Genomic DNA, 22,613 nt, shown 5'->3' with positions numbered 1-22,613 from the left:
TATTGGGGCTCTCTCCGCAGGTTTCCGCAGAGACCGTGTATATGGGGGATTTGTCTTCTTAATCTTACATATACTTTTTGGGAATTCAATTTTTACGCAGCAACAATTCACAGTATGACTTAGTCTAGAACAATGCACAGTACAGGGTATACAGCCCAGCTGGCAACAATGTAACAGATTTGGCAACAACACAATATGACTTAGCAGGACAATGCACAGTATAAGGTATACAGCCCAGCTGGCAACAATGTAACAGACTTAGTAACAACAAACAATATGACTTAGCCTAGGACAATGCACAGTATAAGGTATACAGCCCAGCTGGCAACAATGTAACAGACTTAGTAACAATAAACAATATGACTTAGCAGGATAATGCACAGTATAAGGTATACAGCCCAGCTGGCAACAATGTAACAGACTTAGCAACAACAAACAATATGACAGCCTAGGACAATGCACAGTATAAGGTATACAGCCCAGCTGGCAACAATGTAACAGACTTAGTAACAATAAACAATATGACTTAGTCTAGAACAATGCACAGTATAAGGTATACAGCCCAGCTGGCAACAATGTAACAGACTTAGTAACAACAAACAATATGACTTAGCCTAGGACAATGCACAGTATAAGGTATACAGCCCAGCTGGCAACAATGTAACAGACTTAGCAACAACACAATATGACTTAGCAGGACAATGCACAGTATAAGGTATACAGCCCAGCTGGCAACAATGTAACAGACTTAGCAACAACAAACAATATGACTTAGCCTAGGACAATGCACAGTACAGGGTGTACAGCAGAACAATACGCAGGGTAAGATCTTCAGCTTATAGGCCGTGCAATGTGGAACCATCTAGCAACAATGTACAGTATATGAAATACTCCAGAACAATGCACAGTGCAGGTTATACCGCCCACTTGGCAACAATGTAACATACTTGGCAACAATTCATACTACATTCTACTAGCTGCAGCAAAACACAGTACAACATACCGCCAGACCATGTACAGTATATAATACACCACATAACAATGACACACTACCCAGTGCGGCTTATTTGGGGTTAATGCACAATACAATTTTTTTTTTGGGGGGGGGGGGCCATGACAACCTCCCAGTCTTGAAATAAGACATTAGTTGTCACCATTTTGGGGTCTCTTTTGTAGCATTGGGTTTGCTGATCTTATTACCACCAGATCTTAGTCCATTGCTTTGGCAGGAGTTCCCCTTTAAGGAATCTGCCTGTGGTTCTCCGCTCTGGCACTGACATTACTAGACAACCAGCAAAACAACTTTGGGGCGTCTCTCCGGAGCCGTGCGGAGTAGATGTGTCTGTGCCCTGTGCACACAGCTGCCCCGCTATCACAATGCCGCCTTCTATCAGTGGCTTTTGTCCTCTACGCCAAGCGCCAGCAGCCGGGGAATCCCACGCCTAATAAAGCGCCATTTAACTGACTGAGGAATGCCAGATCCCCAGGGCAGCAACTCTCAGAGCTGAGATTGTTTTGTTTGGCATCAAAGTATTGGCACCAAAATGACCCGCTTAGTGATAGAAGAGGCCGAGCCACATCCACACGGAGGGGTTTATCTAGGGAAAGCTGGATCCTAGCCGCAACGCCACAGTATGGGCGGGGGAAACAATGTAGGAGAGAAAGAAAAGGAAAGGAAAGATTTTCTGTTATGTCTGTGCTTGTAACAATGTATATACTTGTATTGCCATACACCAACCTTATACTGTATACAACCCCCCATAATATAACCTAATACATATCAAGAGGACTTCCCTGCCATGCCAACGACTACTCCATCTAGAAACATTACCTATCACGGCATAGCCTCCTGGTAATATCTTGTAGACAATCCCATCAAAGAGAATTCCATTGGGGAAGAGATAAGCCATCAGCTCGCCAACTATTCTTCCGAAGGCGGCCCCTGGAGAGAAGAGATTACACAACGTCCATTACAATGTCCTACAACAGTCAGGAGACGATACAAGTTGTGTCCTGGTCTTGGAAATACCTAAGATAAACACCGGCATGAAGGCTCCGCAGGGGATGGGCATGGTGGTGGCAATGACAGACATCAGGAACTGGAAGAGGAAGGAAGACAAAGAGATGAGAAATAGGACCAAGAATCTGCAAACGTAAGGTGGTGATAAAAGAGAAGAGGACACAGATGGATCACAATTTCTATATAATAAATAACTAAATAAAAACATCAATAAGACAGAAAATAGACCAGAAATGTAACAAAATACAATAACAATGAACGTTCCACCCGGTCTCTGAAGGTCGACGAGTCTACTCTCAGGTCAACACGTTTTTTTCCTCCATTTGTTAGAGTTGGTTTATTCACGACGGTCTCTACAAAATTGCAAAAATAAGAGGTGCCCAATGGTCAAGGAGGTTTGGTCTGACGCATTGTGAAGCTTCTCGCTGACCTTCAGCACAGGGACACACACAACTGGCATAAATAATACAGGTAATCCAGACCATAAAAAGCAGAGATCATAAACCATGGGAAATGATAAAAGGGAAGGTTTAGGACGATTTCCCAGTCAATAAATCCAACCCCAGACAGTGCCAAACAATCAAGATATGGCGAGGTCAAGAAGTCACAAAACTTCCTAGTGTGTAAATAGATGGACATTTTTATGGTGTTTTTAATCTAATTTTCCATATTACTTTCTCCATTTTTTGGAAGGGTTCTAGACTGGGTGAAGGTTGGACCCACCCGATATAATAGCTCAGAGCCCAGTCTCCCTAGGAAATAGACCATTGTACTCTTCCAATGTGGTGGACGTCTGCTGGACCATTATGGGTTTAGTGTCTTGGCCGTACTTGTGGGTGAAGATTTTGATGTTGTCTATTTGATAGTAACCAGGTAGTTATTGATCTGCAGATGGTTCCCGCTATGTAGGGTGACCCTGCCAATAGTCTCATCCATCCATATCCATAGAATGGCTCCTATCTCTTGAAGACCCACAACCCTTCCAAGATGGACATTACCTTCATGGTGAAGAACAGAGGCAGAGTGACAAAGACACTGACGGTGGGATGGATGAAGGCAGCAGAACGTCCCAGTACTTTGGTGTTGTTCACATACTTGGTCCAGGTGTTGTTATCGAATAGGACACTGATGCTCTCTCGAGGCATAAGCTGTGAGACCATCCAGGGGAGATAGAAAGAGTCAGTCAACATGGAGGCCAAACAGACTGGTGAGACATAGAGAACTAGCGACAGGTCGAGATGGACAATGTGCGGTGGACCATATAGTAGGTGGGGATTAATGGAAAAGGTTCATTATCTAGGGCATTGTTTAGTTACATGAGGTCCCTGGACAGGCATATCATATGTATATGTGGTAGCCACCAAGACTTATGGCATAGTCCCAAAATATATCATATCTCTCTGAGCTGAATACATGTGATTAGGCCGCCCAGTCACCGGTGGGAGATCTTGGAAGTAGGCAGGGCTCAGAGTCTTTGAAAAAGGGGTGAGGTACATGAATTCAGGGTCAGATATTGGACATACAGGTCACCAGTAGATCTGCCCATTACATCTTGACACGCTCTTACCTCTCCTGCCATGAATTGCCCAAATCCTTTTGGGAACGTAAGCGTTGCAATGCAGAAAGTGACCACAGCCGGGTAAACAAAACGACTTGGGAACAAAGTAGAGAAAAAAATTAAAATTAATTTTTGAAATTTTTGATGCTTTAAAGGGGGTTTCACCTTCTCCTGGTTCTCCAGTACAGCATTGGGTTCCCCATTTCATCCTGCGCCAATGCTGATGGGGTTGGAAGTGAAGCAACTCAAGTGACTGCCTCAATGGCCACATGTTGGGCACCGGTATTAGCCATGACATAACCAGTTTCCAACACGTGGCTACTGACCCCTTGACTTCTGGTCCAGCCAACTCCAGCACAAGATGGAATGGGGAACGTGATGTGGGAACAGAGGACAGGAATAGATGAGTATTCTTATTTGTTATTCTTATTTTACCTACCCTCAGCCCCTATGGCGTTCTCAGTTTGCCTTGACGTGCTCAAAACGGAGTCATTTTTGTAGAAAAATAACCAAATCCAAACAAAGTTGCCTCATAGGTGACCAAAGCCACCCAATGACGGTGGAAACCATCACATGAACGAGTGGTTATCGCCATATACGGGTCATAGACAATGGGTGGGATTTGGTGGGTTTTGCCATAAACTAGTTTGCCTATGAAATATTTTACAGAATTTAATGTTATACTTACTAACGGCTCAGAAAACTGCTCAGGGTCTTATTCTGGCGAATCCCGAGCACCACTTGTCGATTTAGATACACGAAGAAGGCCCCAAGGAATCCGGAACAGATTCTGCACATTAAGGATACAATTATAATGAGGAAACAATCTAAAAGGTTTTCAGTGAATTGCAATATAAAAGGTTGGCGAAGACTTTACCCGATCACTGCAAATGCCGGCAACTCCTGGAGGTCAAAGGGGAACTCCATGCGGAAATTGGTGCGGAAAAGTGCGGTAATAGTGACTGAAAGAGACGAGTAACTGTTACATTTGTTGCAGGACCTGAAGTATCTTACTCTAGGTTGTGAACATGGGCAGGTTACAGAAGATTTACAGTCTATTCGGAGAACTAACCTGCATCCTTGTTCCATACGGCAAGGACCCGGAAGATGAAGGCGCTGAAGGTGGCGGCAAAGAATCCACGCCAATAGTTCCTGACCGCAAAGTAGGAGGATGTGACCTCAATGCTGAACAAGACACCTATACGGCAATTCACAGCAACAAGGGAAGACTATGACACATGGGATATACAAGACGGGACATAACCATGGACACCTCACTCGCTCGCTCACTCATGGCTATAGGTATATACTGAATACGAAGATGGAAGTCCAAAAACTATGGTTTAATCCAACAACTAAGCTGTAGACCAGCAATCTTTTTGGAAAATTTTTGATACTTCTCAGTGTTACCAAAGAAGGAATCCGTCTATGAGCAAAGCAAAGGAATGACTCTTGGACGTTGTTGCTCCTCACTATGCCAGGTATACAAATACATCCACCAATTCACTCAACATAGAAGAACAGGACTTGCCTCCTAATGGGGTTCCAAAGCAACAGCCAACACCAACAGCACATCCCACAGTGAGTACATCAGTGTAATAATACGCCTGCTACTGATAGGTCATGAGTGACCACAGGACACAACCAGGAGAAAGCAAGACCACCAAGACAATGGGATAAGGTGATGGATACAGTAAGCCATGTATCAAGGAGGAAGACAGGACAATGTAGACGACAATGAAACGAAAAGGGCAACAAGGTATCCGGAGATGGGAAGAAGAAATGACGTAAGAGCACAAGAGAAAGACAAACCACAAAAAAAGAAGAAAAAACAGAAGATAAAATCAGCAAAGACCTTGTGACATCCGAGAATCTCGTAGATTACAATGCGCATGCTGCTAAGTCCTTTCCCAAGGTTGGAGAAGAGATCAGATCCAAATGACCTGGACCTTCCAACTTTGGAAAAGGGAAAAGCTGGAGACCAAACACATGGAAGCTTAGATAGGACGCAAGTGGCATGCAAGGAGCGGTCACGAGTGACAGAGAATGTAGATGAAGACAAGGATCATTAGGTGGAGATGAAGTCAATGTCACTCAAGAGGAATCTACATGAGGCACAACTCTATGATTAGGTTGGTCTTCTTGCTCTTCTAGGAGCCCATAGGCACTGGATGAAAATTGGGCAAGTCTAATAATTTTGTCCACTATTTCATGTGTATGGCGGTGCCCTGACTCTCCAGATGATGAAAAGAAGGACCAGGCAAGTTGGACATCAACATCTCCAGTCCTTTTTACCCAGAGGGGTTTGATGTAGGGTAACCAGCTTGGTTGTTGACCAAGTTGGGCAGAACAGATCATATTTTTTGCCAATTGCTCTCCAATCACTTGGTCTATCCACCCATAATAGAAAGGAGATTCCAATGGCTGGTTTTACGAGACGACCACATCCTAACACTGTATTGCTTATGTAGGTACCTCAGGTTGACAGAACATATAGGAAGCAGTCAAGGTCAGAGGTTAGGAAAGCCATCGTAGATGCCGTTAAACTATAGTTAACATTCATAGGCAGCACTTGCCTCCAAGTGGAGCACCAAAGCAACATCCAACCCCCACAGCACAGCCAGCGGCCAAAAGGTCCAGACTTCGGTAGGGGTCCTGAGTAAGGGTGTTATATATGTGAGTGTATGCAACATGTTGACAAGTTCACAATCATTTCATACTAAAATTTCCATAATCTGTGCAAAAGGTATTCATATAATTAATATCTCCAACCTACGGATCGTCTAAGACATGAAGTTATTGTTGGCAAAATCTTGGATGGTGGGAAGGAATGTGGTCCTTTATCCTTTGGGGTCTTTTAGTATACATGCAGACTTGGCTATTTCAGGATCTTACAAGCTTAAATTTTTTTTTGAAAAGTAAAAAATTTGGCATTTTTCCATCTTGAATGGTTCTAGTATTACATCTCAGCATTTCTTGGCTCTCCATACTGTATTGCCCCTTGGACTCTTGGGCACAAAGCTTATATAGTGGCTCTTAGAGCCATTGGGACTCCATACTGTAGAGCCATAGGTACACCATGTGCCGCCATATGATGCGTCCTTGTTGGATCAGAAGTGGACGTCCCATTTGTGGTCACAATACTAATGTAACCAATCACTGGCCTCAGTGCTTACCTAATACCCAATAGAATACCTAATAGAATGTAAATGCCTTAAAGTGGACATACATCATCCGATTGACACTATCACCTTGAGCATCTTGGTGTTTTGTTTATCCAAATCCGTTCAGCCATTCCAAAGATATAAGCCCTGTTATTGCTGATACAGATTAGGGTCTACTTGACAAGTGGGCGGGAACACTGCATGACATATAACACACAGAGACCCCGCCCCCTGAGAAACTACAGTGTTACCACCCACTTGGCCAGTGGACACTAATTTGTAGGGTTTATATCTTTGGAATAGCTGAACAGCAAAACACTAATATGCTTCCAGTGACCGCGCCAATCACATGATGGATGTCATTAAGCTCTTTCTATGGACTACGGCAAATAATTTTGTAAGCTATGTGGTAAGCTATAACAATTATTAGGGACATGATCACGAGATTAGTATCGGATAAATTCATTCTTCTGACAAGTCAAAGCCAAGGCAATCGGAGACAAGACCAGTCACTGGCAGCCAAAGAGAAGGGGGCAAAAAGGGGCAAATATGGCTGAGTTATCTTTAGCTCCTTACCTCATAGACTCCACAGAACGCGGACAGGAATTTGCTCAGGACGGCCGCACAGATACTCGCAATGTGCACAAACGGGCCCTGAAACACAAGGTCACGGGGGTAAATGGCAACGCTTTGTGGACCATTCTAGTATCTATATACTGACGAGGTCCAAGGATCCATCTATGGTCATCTATTCTGTAAGTCTATAGGAGATGTGTGTGTGGGGGGGGATTGTCTACTGGCCCTGGACACAGATGATGGGACCAGATTGGGAATGTTAAATCTCAACATCTAGTGTCAACACTCAAACCTCTTCAGTCTTTGGTCTAGATCGTCCAGTCAATGTAACACCGGTGACAGCTGGCGCTTATGTTTTTGCAAAAACGAATTCCATAGCCCACGGCCCCTGACAGGGAATCCCTCCAGAGCCCGGCCCGCTCCTCAACCAGACCCATCACCACTTATCGGATAACTTAATCACTGCCCAGGGTATTATTTATAGACCGAATTATCACGAAGAGCAACAGCGCCTGCTCAATGTTTGTTTTGGACACGGAAAGTTTTTGTGTCATCCTGATATTACATCATGTGATCTTGAGTTAAGGAGAAGCCATTGGGGGGGTCCAAGTCCTCGTACTAAGATAAAGGTGCTCTATTCGATACATTGTGTTACATTTCCTTCAGTGTTACATTTTTGAAATCTTCTGTTTTTCGGAGGACGGTCCCTACGATCACCACGTCTGCCTCTTACCTCCTTTCCTAGAGGCATCCCGCTCCCCAAAGAGGCCGTCAGCCCAATTACTTTGGCGATGAAGGCTTTGAGAGTCAAGTATTCTTTCAGCACGACACCTCGGAGAATAACTTTCATCTCTGGGATGCCGGAACCTTACAAGAAACAATAAGATGAAGTTATTAGACCCTCTGGAGACGTCGCCGTCCTCGAGGCTTACGAAGAACTCAAATAAACTACTCAAAAAAAAAAAAAAACTTTAAAAACTTTTTACTCTTTTTTTTTGTAAAACACGGCGGGGGCGCTTGTTGCTAATAAAACATGATGGGAAGACAATACCGTCTTGTGCTTAAACTATGTGGGGACTTTCTGCCAAGTTTTTATCTTTTGGCAGACACGTCATATAACTTGTATCCAGTCTGCAATTCCGACTTGCTACATTGTTGACCCCCACTCTGATATCTGTCTATGGATGACTGGTATGGATACAGTCAGATACGTTATTAAACTCAGTTTTAGTGCCAGTCACAATGGAGAGTCATGGCTGCCAACTATATGAATGTGTTGTGTATATGGCAGTATGGCTCATCTATACATGACGTGTTTGGTTCTGTGGCTCATCTCATTGACTTACACTGAGCAGAATAGTCCCAGGAACCTCAAAGGATACTCCCCGACACAACCAGACTCCCGTAAGACTAGGTTACCCTGGAATCCTGGTATAGGACACCCCCATACTAGTATAAGAATCCCCCCCCCCACATTGATGTCTATTAAGTCCAGATTTCTCTATAACGAACATTAAGATGCAGTCTGCTCCTTGGAAGGAATCATTTGTTCCCATCTTGAATGATGTTTTTGTGTGTAAGGTTATGTAGGGACACGCGATGGGCCTGGATGGATGACCATACTCTTAGCTGGATACGTGAGTCACACCAAGATAGAGTGTAATGATTAATCCAGTGTCCAGCTGACAGAGTGTCCGGTTACCCCGAGCGCCCGCACCGCTCCTCCGAGCTTGGCCCATCTCAGAAGTATGAAGGAGGCTCCATAAGACCTACACTAATATGGATCCAATATTGTAAAACCTGAAGACCTTACATGTGATGAGCTGATAGACAATACACAATGATACATATACAGTCCTATGAAAAAGTTTGGGCACCCCTATTAATCTTAATCATTTTTAGTTCTAAATATTTTGGTGTTTGCAGCAGCCATTTCAGTTTGATATATCTAATAACTGATGGACACAGTAATATTTCAGGATTGAAATGAGGTTTATTGTACTAACAGAAAATGTGCAATATGCATTAAACCAAAATTTGACCGGTGCAAAAATATGGGCACCTCAACAGAAAAGTGACATTAATATTTCGTAGATCCTCCTTTTGCAAAGATAACAGCCTCTAGTCGCTTCCTGTAGCTTTTAATCAGTTCCTGGATCCTGGATGAAGGGATTTTGGACCATTTCTTTCTACAAAACAATTCAAGTTCAGTTAAGTTTGATGGTGGCCGAGCATGGACAGCCCGCTCTCAAATGATCTGAAAACAAAGATTGTTCAACATAGTTGTTCAGGGGAAGGATACAAAACGTTGTCTCAGAGATTTAACCTGTCAGTTTCCACTGTGAGGAACATAGTAAGGAAATGGAAGACCACAGGGACAGTTCTTGTTAAGCCCAGAAGTGGCAGGCCAAGAAAAATATCAGAAAGGCAGAGAAGAAGAATGGTGAGAACAGTCAAGGACAATCCACAGACCACCTCCAAAGAGCTGCAGCATCATCTTGCTGCAGATGGTGTCACTGTGCATCGGTCAACTATACAGCGCACTTTGCACAAGGAGAAGCTGTATGGGAGAGTGATGAGAAAGAAGCCGTTTCTGCACGTACGCCACAAATAGAGTTGCCTGAGGTATGAAAAAGCACATTTGGACAAGGCAGCTTCATTTTGGAAACAAAAATTGAGTTGTTTGGTTATAAAAAAAGGCGTTATGCATGGCGTCCAAAAAGAAACAGCATTCCAAGAAAAACACATGCTACCCACTGTAAAATTTGGTGGAGGTTCCATCATGCTTTGGGGCTGTGTGGCCAATGCCGGCACCGGGAATCTTGGTAAAGTTGAGAGTCGCATGGATTCCACTCAGTATCAGCAGATTCTTGAGAATAATGTTCAAGAATCAGTGACGAAGTTGAAGTTACGCCGGGGATGGATATTTCAGCAAGACAATGATCCAAAACACCGCTCCAAATCCTCAGGCATTCATGCAGAGGAACAATTACAATGTTCTGGAATGGCCATCCCAGTCCCCAGACCTGAATATCATTGAACATCTGTGGGATGATTGGAAGCGGGCTGTCCATGCTCGGCGACCATCTAACTTAACTGAACTTGAATTGTTTGTCCAAAATACCTTCATCCAGGATCCAGGAACTGATTAAAAGCTACAGGAAGCGACTAGAGGCTGTTATCTTTGCAAAAGGAGGATCTACTAAATATTAATGTCACTTTTCTGTTGAGGTGCCCATACTTTTGCACCGGTCAAATTTTGGTTTAATGCATATTGCACATTTTCTGTTAGTACAATAAACCACATTTCAATCCTGAAATATTACTGTGTCCATCAGTTATTAGATATATCAAACTGACATGGCTGCTGCAAACACCAAAATATTTAGAACTAAAAATGATTAAGATTAATAGGGGTGCCCAAACTTTTTCATAGGACTGTATACAATACACAATGATACATATATACAATACACAATGATACATATATACAATACACAATGATACATATATACAATACACAATGATACATAGGGGATACACTGCAGATGACTAATGGCCGATGGAGGCCAACCATGACGTCTACTTACCTATGGCTTGTGGAGACACAATGTGGCAAAAGACTGCAGCAAAAAGTATAAGGACAAGAGGATAAGTCACCCAGGCCATATACTGGTACCAGACATTGTGAGAAGCTCCATTATACATCCATCTATACGCTGTGAAACAGAGGACAAGGAATATAGTGAGCGCAACAACATATGTATTACGTTTTTCCAGGGTTACATTGATGGCCTATCCTCAGTGACCCCCACCAAAAAGCAGAAGGAAGGGGCAACATCTATAGCACCTCCCTACCAATGTGGCTTTGCCTGGTACTGCAGTTCAACCATTCTCAGCTCACTGCTGACACTTCTTCCTGCTAATCGGTGGGGTTCTGGGAATAGGAAACCCATCAATTCTACATTGTTGGGTGTCGTATTTTGGATAACACCCTTAAATGATTTGCAGAAATATGTAGCAGTGGTGGCACTGTTGCATTCATGTCAATGGAATTTATCGCTCACTGACACAGTGGTGAAAAACAGTACTGCAAGCGGCTAATAGAATTGTAAGGTAATGCTATATTTGTTTAAAAAATAGAAGAGCCCTGTTGCAAACAATGCAGTAGACCTATATAAGAGGTCACATGATGTAGTAATTTGCATAACCAGTGTTACCCTGTATACTCTTTGCACTGGCGTAGTCCATACTCCAGCTCACCAAAGCCATGACTAGACCTAGAAGGACAAGGAATATCCAATCTTCTCCCAACTTTTTGATGAAGTATTTCTTTACCCGTTGTACACAAGCTGCAAGAAAGGAGACATAGGTAATAAATAAGACAGTAACAGGGTCATCACAGGAAGACAACGCCTTAAAGTGCAAGACCTCACCGTGGCACTTGGAGTAGCATTGCTTCTGGACATCAGGGGGTTTGGTGGCACTTGCACTTGCACTGGTTCTTTGCTTTTCTTGGAGTAACCTGGCAGCTTCCTTACGAGCAAAGTGGGAAAGTTCTTCTGTATAGTGGCCATAAGTCTGTTAGGAGACACAAGAGGGTTATAAGACGCGCAAAAATATATAGGCTATGGACTTGACATAACCACGATACATGTAGTGATGGTTGTTAGCGGCCATTGGCATCTCCCCTTACCACTGGCTGCAGCCACAGGCGCGCCTATTCTGTCTGCAGTGTTTGTAGTCCATGTGCCCACTATGGTCACCTTGTGCATCTAATAATCTGTCCTTGACCAATCACCTGCCCATCGGGGCTAATTAAAGGACCTAACCCTATTGGAAGATGCCTGAGCTGGAAGGTTCTTAGTATCCCTGTGAAATTGTTTTGCTAAGTTTTGACCTCTACTTGTAAAGCCATGTCTGAACAAGTTCCACCTGTCCTGACCTTGGCCAGGTTACCATTACAAAGAGACTCTACCTGCCCTGACCTTGGCCAGGTTACCATTACAAAGAGACTCTACCTGCCGTGACCTTGGCCAGGTTACCATTACAATGGGACTCTGCCTGCCCTGACCTTGGCCAGGTTACCATTACAAAAGGGACTCTGCCTGACCTCGGCCAGGTCACCATTACAAAGGCTCTCTGCCTGCTCTGACCTTGGCCAGGTTACCATTACAAAGGCTTTCTACCTGCCCTGACCTTGGCCAGGTTACCATTACAAAGGGACTCTACCTGCCCTAACCTTGGCCAGGTTACCATTACAAAGGAACTCTACCTGCCCTGACCTTGGCCAGGTTACCATTACAAAGGGACTCTGCCTGACCTCGGCCAGGTCACCATTACAAAGGCTTTCTACCTGCCCTGACCTTGGCCAGGTTACCATTACAAAGGGACTCTGCCTGCCCTGACCTCGGCTTGTCTCCTGGCCATGCACTGGTGTCTCTTGGCCTGTCCAAGTCATCCATCAATAACCTGGGATTATACCTGAGTAGTGACCTGGTGGTTTTCTACAACAAGGATCTCTTATTTAGTAGTCCTAAGCCAAACCACTTTTGCAAATGTCCTTTCTTTCTTATTTTCCAGGCATCTAAGCCCCGGCAGCGGCTGCAGCAGTTGTACAAACTCGTAAAGCAAATATATTCCTTAGCTCAAAACATTTGTGCGCTTGGTTTAGCCGTATATCCGGGCTCGTGGCTTCTCCGCTGACCTTTCAACTACTTGTTTTAAATAAAGCTTTAATAAATGAGCTCGGAGCGCGGACCCGCCGCCCATCTGAAAGGCAAATATCAGCTCGGAATATTAGTTCTCCAGAATCCTATCTCTTATCTGACTCGAAGAATTACATTGTAGCTGATAGACGATGTAAAAAATGTGTCCAATAGACTGAAATGACAAAAACTCTGCACCGGCCGCGCCCCATTTATCTCTTAGATTTTTTGTATCGCTGTGTAATATCGCGCGGTATTATTAGAGATTTTATTTGATTTGTTTTGTCTCATAATTCAATGTCTTTTAGAATCCAAAAAATCTAATGTTTTTGTTGTTTTTGACCACAACTATTTTTAGGGAAAATTTTTAGTCTAAATATTAAAGACGTCGGACACTTGACTGTTTGGTTCTTTCAAGAACCTAAGGCAAGTGATTGGATATTCAAGATTTCGTGTTACTTTATAGGAAGAGGCAGCTGGATTTCTAGGAAATTTTTAGACATATTTAGACCCAGAGCAATGGAAGTTGTTGGCTGGAAAGCAAAGTGCCCATAGAGTTATGCAGAAAGAGCAAACTCCAGGAAAGTGATGAAGGGACACCGGGGTTTGTGGTAAAAACAAAAGGGACTATGGCATCAAATGCTAAACATAGAAGAGGAATCCAATAGACAACTGGGACTATGGTGGGAAAAGAATCGACGCTAAAACAATAGACGCAAGGAGTGAATCAGTTATAACTGCACGCCAATAGCATGGGTACCAAACCACCGTACGCCAGGAACAGGGGTTACAAATTACCATAAACCAAGGGCAAGAGCTCAAGAACCACCAGACATCAGGAATGGCACTGAGGCACCAACTGTTGTTTGACACAGACACCAAAAACAGGCACACTGACACACTGTATCAGAGAGAATGCCAACAAACCACCATATACTGGGGACAGGACCCCCATAACACCAAGGACAGGACTACCAAACCACCATATACTAGGGACAGGACCACCAAACCACCATATATCAGAGATAGGAACACCCAACCACCATGTACCAGGGACAGGGCCAATAATCCATTAGAGACAGGATCACCAAACCACCATATACCAAGGACAGGAGCACCAAACCACTGTATTTTAGAGACAGAATCACCATAACACCAAAGACAGGACCACCAAACCATAATATACAAGGAGCATAGCCACTAAAACTAAACTAAGTATACCAAGGACAGGACCACCAAGCCACAATACAAAAGGGACAGGGCCATTAAACCACTGTACTTTGGGGCACCAAACTGCTGTATGCCAAGAAAAGGATGGAATGCCTTTGTAAGGTTTGGAGTCCAAGCTACTATACTGTACACTGGGTCCACGGGCACTAAACCATTTACAACAGAAGCATGACACGAGTAGACACCAGAGACTAAACCAGTAGACACCAGAAACTAAACCAGTGGACACCAGAGACTAAACCAGTAGACACCAGAGACTAAACCAGTAGACACCAGAGACTAAACCAGTAGACACCAGAGACTAAACCAGTGGACATCAGAAACTAAACCAGTAGACACCAGAGACTAAACCAGTAGACACCAGAGACTAAACCAGTGGACATCAGAGACTAAACCAGTAGACACCAGAGACTAAACCAGTGGACATCAGAGACTAAACCAGTAGACACCAGAGACTAAACCAGTGGACATCAGAAACTAAACCAGTAGACACCAGAGACTAAACCAGTGAACACCAGAGACTAAACCAGTGGACACCAGAGACTAAACCAGTGGACATCAGAAACTAAACCAGTGGACACCAGAGACTAAACCAGTGGACACCAGAGACTAAACCAGTGGACATTATAGTGGACTATGATATCAGAATTGCGGTTGCAGGAGATGAGAAGGTCGGTAAGCCGGTGCATAGTACACAGTAGTCCGAGCTAAGCCTCAGCTCTGGAGGAGATCACGCTGGTCAGTGCTCACGCATTGTTGATCCAGAAGAAGGAATGACAATCCCATCACCCTGGCATGTTCCATATTAATCTTACAGGGGAATATCCTTCCTGACCGCATCATAATAATGCGATTATTCCCAGTTATCAATCATCCCAGTTATTCCCGATACTAATAATAGCAACGTCTACGGTTTCCAGTATGAGCGGCATCTAATTCACGGCAAATCCAATTAGTCCATCTGTTATCACCACACCGAGAATTCCTCTTCCCCTCCCCCGCTCTTATTCCTTTCTTCTATGAATATCCTAATAGAACCGGATATTGGAACCCCAAGGTACTACAGAGCCCGGCCAGGTGTTTACATGTCATTAAAGGGATGGTCCACTTTGGACAACCCCTTTGTAGGTAGAAGAGTCCCCTAACAAGGGGAAGTGTAGTCAGTAGTAGCTGACATTATAGCGGCATTATTATTAATACATATACGGCAGGTACAATCACGTTATTGACGTCACCAGACTCCTCCCAGGTCGCCTGAAGAACGCTACAAGTCATTATAATGCAAGTAATAAGATAAGGATTTACGGCAGGGCCGGAGATTACTGGACATTCCTCTATACTGGGTCAACTCTCACCTGAATCAATGGAAAATGTACCAATAATCCATCAGTCATACAGATGATATAGCTATATACCGTACGTCACACCCACCAGATACTTAATGGTTAACTACAGCCTGTACACGAGCCATCTCTTACTATAGGTGACCTTTACAACCTGACATTGGAGGGTCAAAAGTGGTCCACGATGGTGTTCACACCTGTACATGAGCCTATGGGCGGAATAATCTAGTAGATATAGATATAATGGTCATCAGTAATGGCCGCCATCGCCAGCCGCGATCCCAGCTCCATGTAATACACACTTTGGGCTTTGGCCGCCCTCCAGGTTCAGTTGAGGCTTTTCAGTTCATGCAAATCTCAAAGCTAAAAATATCCCGGCAGCGAGGATGAGGAATGGAGCGAGCTCAGCAGGTCCGACGCTGCGCCCGCTGTTTACCCGAAATCCCCAGGACACCGGCAAAATAAAACAAACTCTATTACTCCAATGACTGGTATAATATGTCAGCGCACGCTCAGGGACTGGCGGGGATCTGATGTCTATGGATAGGGGTGCGAGCTAACTATCCAAGGCTGGAACACCGGATCAGAAGGGAAAGTCGCCATATTGTATCGTATATATAAGTATTATGGCCACAACAATGTTACAATGTTTCAATTGTTATACCTGAGGATCTATATTAAATATCCCGAAATGTCAGTCTATTCTATCGATGTATTCGGATGTTTTGTATTCTAGACTGAGATTTGGTATTGTATTCCATCAAATGCTATTCTATTGTAACAAGTAGTAGCTTTATATTATTGTATCTATTATATCATGTAATAGCGCATTGTATTGTACTGCTATACTGTAATGTACATGTACTATTATATGTCTGTAATATTGTATCGTGTATAATATAATAGGACAGGCACCAATGAAGCCCAACAAACCCATTGAGCTGACTATATTTGGGTCCCTCAGGTTTCCTTATGTTATTTTGTCAGTGAGGGCACAGACGTGAACCTTCCCTATTATTGTATCACATCTTATTATAATAGGGTCATTTTTAATTACTCTATTTTATTATTATTACATTGTAAAGTACAGTATATCAGCTCAGGGTATGTTCTAGTAAAATAGATTAGATATCCATGTATTACCATATATACTCGAGTATAAGCCAAGGCCCCTAATTTTACCACAAAGAACTGGGAAAACTTATTGACTCGAGTATAAGCCGAGGGGGGGAAATGCAGCAGCTACTGGAAAATTTCAAAAATTAAAATAGTCGAGAGTTTTTGGATGCAGTAGATGCTGGGGAAGGGGAAGAGGAGGGGGTGTTTTGGTTGTCTGTCTGTCCCTTCCCTGAGCTTGAGGACTGGGGTTTTCTTCCCCCACTTGGAATTCAGCCTGACTGTATATAGGGGATCTGCAGTGCTCCTATTAACCCCTTCCTGACGGAACAGGAGCACTGCAGATCCCCTATATTCAGTAGACACAGGGATACCTAATGTGTATGTGTGACAGTCATTCTCTACTTTTATATGTATTCTAGAGAAAGGAGGGATTTACAACTTTTATTTCTTTTTTTTTTTATTATATCTTTTTTAAAGCTTCTTTTTTTTCACTATTTTATGGGAGATTCTCTACATTACTATTGTAGCTGGTCATAGAGCCCCTCCCCCCAAAAAAATAAATAAATAAATAAATTTCTTTTTGCTTGACTCAAGTATAAGCCGAGGGGGGCTTTTTCAGCACAAAAACTGTGCTGAAAAATTCAGCTTATACTCGAGTATATACGAATATATTAGCTCAGGGTATGTTCTAGTAACATATATCAGATCTCCATGTATTATATTACATTGTATCTTCTTATGCTACGTTCTGTTACATTGTATTGTAATGATGTAATATTATACATCTGTATTATTAATACAACCAATAAGTTGCAGGTCACAGCCGCAGAGCCCGACACATTGTAGAGCTTGTGGCTGACAGACAATCCCTTTAAGCCTTGCAGGACATCGCCTTTTAATGGCTATAACTTTTCTTTTTTCATTTGGGTTATTGATATTCTTAAATTGAGCCTCTATATTCAGGGATCTGAACAGCTTTATGTTTGTTATTCTTTTTTATTTTTGCCTGTTTTTTTTTTTTTTTTTAATATTTAGGAAAACGGGAAAAAAAGGCAGAAATTTTTTTTCACATTTTCCTTTTTTTTTGTATTTGCATTTTAAAACAATATTCCCTTCCATTACGGTAATTTTTAGGTTGGTGACAGTTTTGTGTCACCCGGGGCAGGGATACAACCAGTGATGTGGGTGGGGAAGTGACAGTTTTTTTAAATTTTATTTTTTTTATTTTTTTATATTTATTTGACATATTTTGCTCCCCATAAGGTCATAATTAAGTGAACCCCTGGCCTGAACGTGTTCAGATAGAACAGAAAGGGGAATCCTTCTAGTCTGGGGTCTCTTCAGTACCCAGGGGAGCTGTAAAGTAAAAAATGTATTCCCGCCACCTGTTACCTCTTGTGGGCCTCTCCGCCATGTCTGGTGCTCTGTGTCCTCCTCACAACATCTGGTGCTCTAATCTCATATCATGTGCCCGGGGCATGGGAACATCAAGACTTTAGTGAACTAATTCCCAAATTCGATTTTATTAAAAACTGAATTTTTTTGCTGATTTCCCCTTAGTCCCAGTTACAGGAGGTATAAGCTTCCTAATATACAGCGTAAAGCTGATCCGAGTCCTCCAGGACCCAATAGCCCATACAGTTCCCACCACCCGATTGTTCACGTGAGCACTGGGCCAGGGGGCGTAAAATACTGCAACATTTGTTTTCAATTTTGCAAAGTTTTGAATTTTGTTACAAGGTATCAAAACATAACAAATACTCTATTGCCCCGATCTGATGCAAATCAAAAATTGGCAGTGGTATGAAGGGGTTAATAAACTCATATGTTCAGCCAAAATCTGGTGGCCCGATCTTACATGCAGGGTGGGTTCCCCTTTAATATTCCTGTCGGCGCTGTTGTCTGCTGTTAGTTTGGGAATGACAGGTTTATGACTCCTGTTATTAGGCGCTCGATATAGCACAAGCAAATATAGATCCGGTGACGGCGTCAGGAAAAGTAACCGCACCGCTCAAGGTAATAGAGTTACTCCAGTGCAAATACACAAAGGGGGAGTCCGAACCCTGGAGGTTTATGCAGAAAATCTTAAGAGATTCCCCTTTACATCCCAAAAAAAAATTTCAAAAAAAAAATGTACAAATCTGCCAGAATCCTAAATGGCAAAACCCTGAAACATCCAATGACACAAACTCATCCTGATATCATTGAATTAGGAAGCAGGGGGGACCAAACTAGAATGGCCGCCATATTGGTTGTCAACCATCTTACTCAAAAATAGAGATATGGTAATATTGTGTACAAGGGGTAACGGGGTAACCTATACACACAACGGCCCATAAAGTCTTCAGGATAGTTCTGAAAAATATTCTGTCATTTCACAAGATCAGCAGGAAAAAATCTTCACCCGTCCAATTCTTGGTCTCCGAGTTTTATCTTTTATGCGGAACATTTTATGGTCCAGAAATGATCCCCTCCATATTACATCATGTACAGTCCTATGAAAAAGTTTGTGCCCCCCTATTAATCTTAATCATTGTTAGTTGTAAATATTTTGGTGTTTGCCATGTCAGTCTGATCTATCTAATAACGGATGGACACAGTAATATTTCAGGATAGAAATGAGGTTTATTGTACTAACAGAAAATGTGCAATATGCATTAAACCAAAATGTAACCGCTGCAAAAGTCTGGGCACCTCAACAGAAAAGTGCCAGTAATATTTAGTAGATCCTCCTTTTGCCTCTAGTCGTTTCCTGTAGCTGTTAATCAGTTCCTGGATCCTGGATGAAGGGATTTTGGACCATTCCTCTTTACAATTCGCATTCAGTTCAGTTTGATGGTGGCCGAGCATGGACAGCCCGCTCTCAAATGATCTGAAAACAAAGATTGTTCCACATAGTTGTTCAGGGGAAGGATACAAAACGTTGTCTCAGAGATTTAACCTGTCAGTTTCCACTGTGAGGAACATAGTAAGGAAATGGAAGACCACAGGGACAGTTCTTGTTAAGCCCAGAAGTGGCAGGCCAAGAAAAATATCAGAAAGGCAGAGAAGAAGAATGGTGAGAACCGTCAAGGACAATCCACAGACACCTCCAAAGAGCTGCAGCATCATCTTGCTGCAGATGGTGTCACTGTGCATCGGTCAACAATACAGCGCACTTTGCACAAATAGAAGCTGTATGGGAGAGTGATGAGAAAGAAGCCGTTTCTGCACGTACGCCACAAATAGAGTTGCCTGAGGTATGAAAAAGCACATTTGGACAAGGCAGCTTCATTTTGGATGAAGGTCCTGTGGACTGATGAGACAAAGATTGAGTTGTTTGGTCATACAAAAAGGCGTTATGCATGGCGTCCAAAAAAACAGCATTCCAAGAAAAACACATGCTACCCACTGTAAGATTTGGTGGAGGTTCCATCATGCTTTGGGGCTGTGTGGCCAATGCCGGCATCGGGAATCTTGGTAAAGTTGAGAGTCGCATGGATTCCACTCAGTATCAGCAGATTCTTGAGAATAATGTTCAAGAATCAGTGACGAAGTTGAAGTTACGCCGGGGATGGATATTTCAGCAAGACAATGATCCAAAACACCGCTCCAAATCCTCAGGCATTCATGCAGAGGAACAATTACAATGTTCTGGAATGGCCATCCCAGTCCCCAGACCTGAATATCATTGAACATCTGTGGGATGATTTGAAGCGGGCTGTCCATGCTCGGCGACCATCTAACTTAACTGAACGTGAATTGTTTTGTAAAGAGGAATGGTCCGAAATACCTTCATCCAGGATCCAGGAACTGATTAAAAGCTCCAGGAAGCGACTAGAGGCAAAAGGAGGAGGAGCTACTAAATATTACTGGCACTTTTCTGTTGGGGTGCCCAGACTTTTGCATCGGTCACATTTTGGTTTAATGCATATTGCACATTTTCTGTTAGTACAATAAACCTCATTCCAATCCTGAAATATTACTGTGTCCATCAGTTATTAGATAGATCCGACTGACATGGCAAACACCAAAATATTTACAGCTAACAATGATTAAGATTAATAGGGGGGCACTAACGTTTTCATAGGACTGTACATATATCCATGTAATATAGGAGAGCTGTTCCTATAGTTCAGAGCCGTTATTTCCGGGGTGAGGTCTGCGCCCTGTAATGATTTTGCGCCCCATGATCTTCCATTAGTCGTGTCTAGCATCAATCTGGATTCTCGCACAGCAGCAGCTGCTTGTAAAATCTCACATAGTGATCCCAGGTGTCCTCAGGCCGAGGATTATCCACTGGTACAAGACAGAAGCAACTGCCGAGTCCTCCCTGCTACAGGTCTATACGGTATATACACACTAAGGGGCCTATAGTACCGTATATGCATACCTAGAGGAAGGAAATAATGGAAGAGCATCCGGTGTATATCACTATATACAAGATACCCAGGTTATACCGGCTGTACATATATAATTATATACAGTATATACCCAGGTTATACTGGCTGTACATATATATATATATATATATATATATATATATATATATAATATACAGTAAATAACCAGGTTATACCAGCTATACATATAGAATTATATACAGTATATACCCAGGTTATACCAGCTGTACATATAGAATTATATACAGTATATACCCAGGTTATACCGGCTGTACATATAGAATTATATACAGTATATACCCAGGTTATACCGGCTGTACATATAGAATTATATACAGTATATACCCAGGTTATACCGGCTGTACATATATAATTATATACAGTATATACCCAGGTTATACTGGCTGTACATATATATATATATATATATATATATATATATATATATATATATATTATATACAGTAAATAACCAGGTTATACCAGCTATACATATAGAATTATATACAGTATATACCCAGGTTATACCGGCTGTACATATATAATTATATACAGTATATACCCAGGTTAGTCCGGCTGTACATATAGAATTATATACATGAGATACCCAGGTTATACCGGCTGTACATATAGAATTATATACAGTATATACCCAGGTTATACCAGCTCTACATATATAATTATATACAGTATATACCCAGGTTATACCGGCTGTACATATAGAATTATATGCAGTATATACCCTTGTTATAGCGGCTGTACATATATAACTATATACAGGATATACCCAGGTTATACCGGCTGTACATATAGAATTATATACAGTATATACCCAGGTTATACCGGCTGTACATATAGAATTATATACAGTATATACCCAGGTTATACCGGCTGTACATATATAATTATATACAGTATATACCCAGGTTATACGGGCTGTACATATAGAATTATATACAGTATATACCGGCTGTACATATATAATTATATACAGTATATACCCAAGTTATACCGGCTGTACATATAGAATTATATACAGTATATACCCAGGTTATACCAGCTGTACATATAGAATTATATACAGTATATACCCAGGTTATACCAGCTGTACATATAGAATTATATACAGTATATACCCAGGTTATACCAACTGTACATATAGAATTATATACAGTATATACCCAGGTTATACCGGCTGTACATATAGAATTATATACAGTATATACCCAGGTTATACCGGCTGTACATATAGAATTATATACAGTATATACCCAGGTTATACCGGCTGTACATATAGAATTATATACAGTATATACCCAGGTTATACCAGCTGTACATATAGAATTATATACAGTATATACCCAGGTTATACCGGCTGTACATATAGAATTATATACAGTATATACCCAGGTTATACCGGCTGTACATATATAATTATATACAGTATATACCCAGGTTATACTGGCTGTACATATATATATATATATATATATATATATATATTATATACAGT

General features: G+C 42.2%; 1 protein-coding gene across 3 annotated transcripts in view; it reads right to left on the bottom strand.

The window, feature by feature from the left end:
• The window catches only part of CLCN1 (chloride voltage-gated channel 1), a 60,663-nt gene that overhangs the window by 18,344 nt on the left and 19,706 nt on the right, over positions 1 to 22,613 (bottom strand). For all 3 annotated transcript variants that reach the window (XM_075258505.1, XM_075258503.1, XM_075258504.1), the window contains exons 2-14: positions 11,755 to 11,899; positions 11,539 to 11,670; positions 10,909 to 11,037; positions 8,052 to 8,185; positions 7,319 to 7,396; positions 5,110 to 5,188; positions 4,651 to 4,776; positions 4,456 to 4,540; positions 4,267 to 4,368; positions 3,588 to 3,672; positions 3,019 to 3,168; positions 2,030 to 2,099; positions 1,832 to 1,942 (exon numbers count right to left, since the gene is read on the bottom strand). In XM_075258505.1, coding sequence (XP_075114606.1) covers positions 1,832 to 1,942; positions 2,030 to 2,099; positions 3,019 to 3,168; positions 3,588 to 3,672; positions 4,267 to 4,368; positions 4,456 to 4,540; positions 4,651 to 4,776; positions 5,110 to 5,188; positions 7,319 to 7,396; positions 8,052 to 8,185; positions 10,909 to 11,037; positions 11,539 to 11,670; positions 11,755 to 11,899 — 1,426 coding nt within the window. The remainder of the gene's footprint in view (positions 1 to 1,831; positions 1,943 to 2,029; positions 2,100 to 3,018; positions 3,169 to 3,587; positions 3,673 to 4,266; positions 4,369 to 4,455; positions 4,541 to 4,650; positions 4,777 to 5,109; positions 5,189 to 7,318; positions 7,397 to 8,051; positions 8,186 to 10,908; positions 11,038 to 11,538; positions 11,671 to 11,754; positions 11,900 to 22,613) is intronic.

The sequence above is a fragment of the Leptodactylus fuscus genome, chromosome 10 (genome assembly GCF_031893055.1).
Source record: "Leptodactylus fuscus isolate aLepFus1 chromosome 10, aLepFus1.hap2, whole genome shotgun sequence".
Classification (NCBI taxonomy): Eukaryota; Metazoa; Chordata; class Amphibia; order Anura; family Leptodactylidae; genus Leptodactylus; species Leptodactylus fuscus.
The sequence above is the reverse complement of the archived record's forward strand: the minus strand, read 5'-3'. Positions and strand labels throughout refer to the sequence as shown.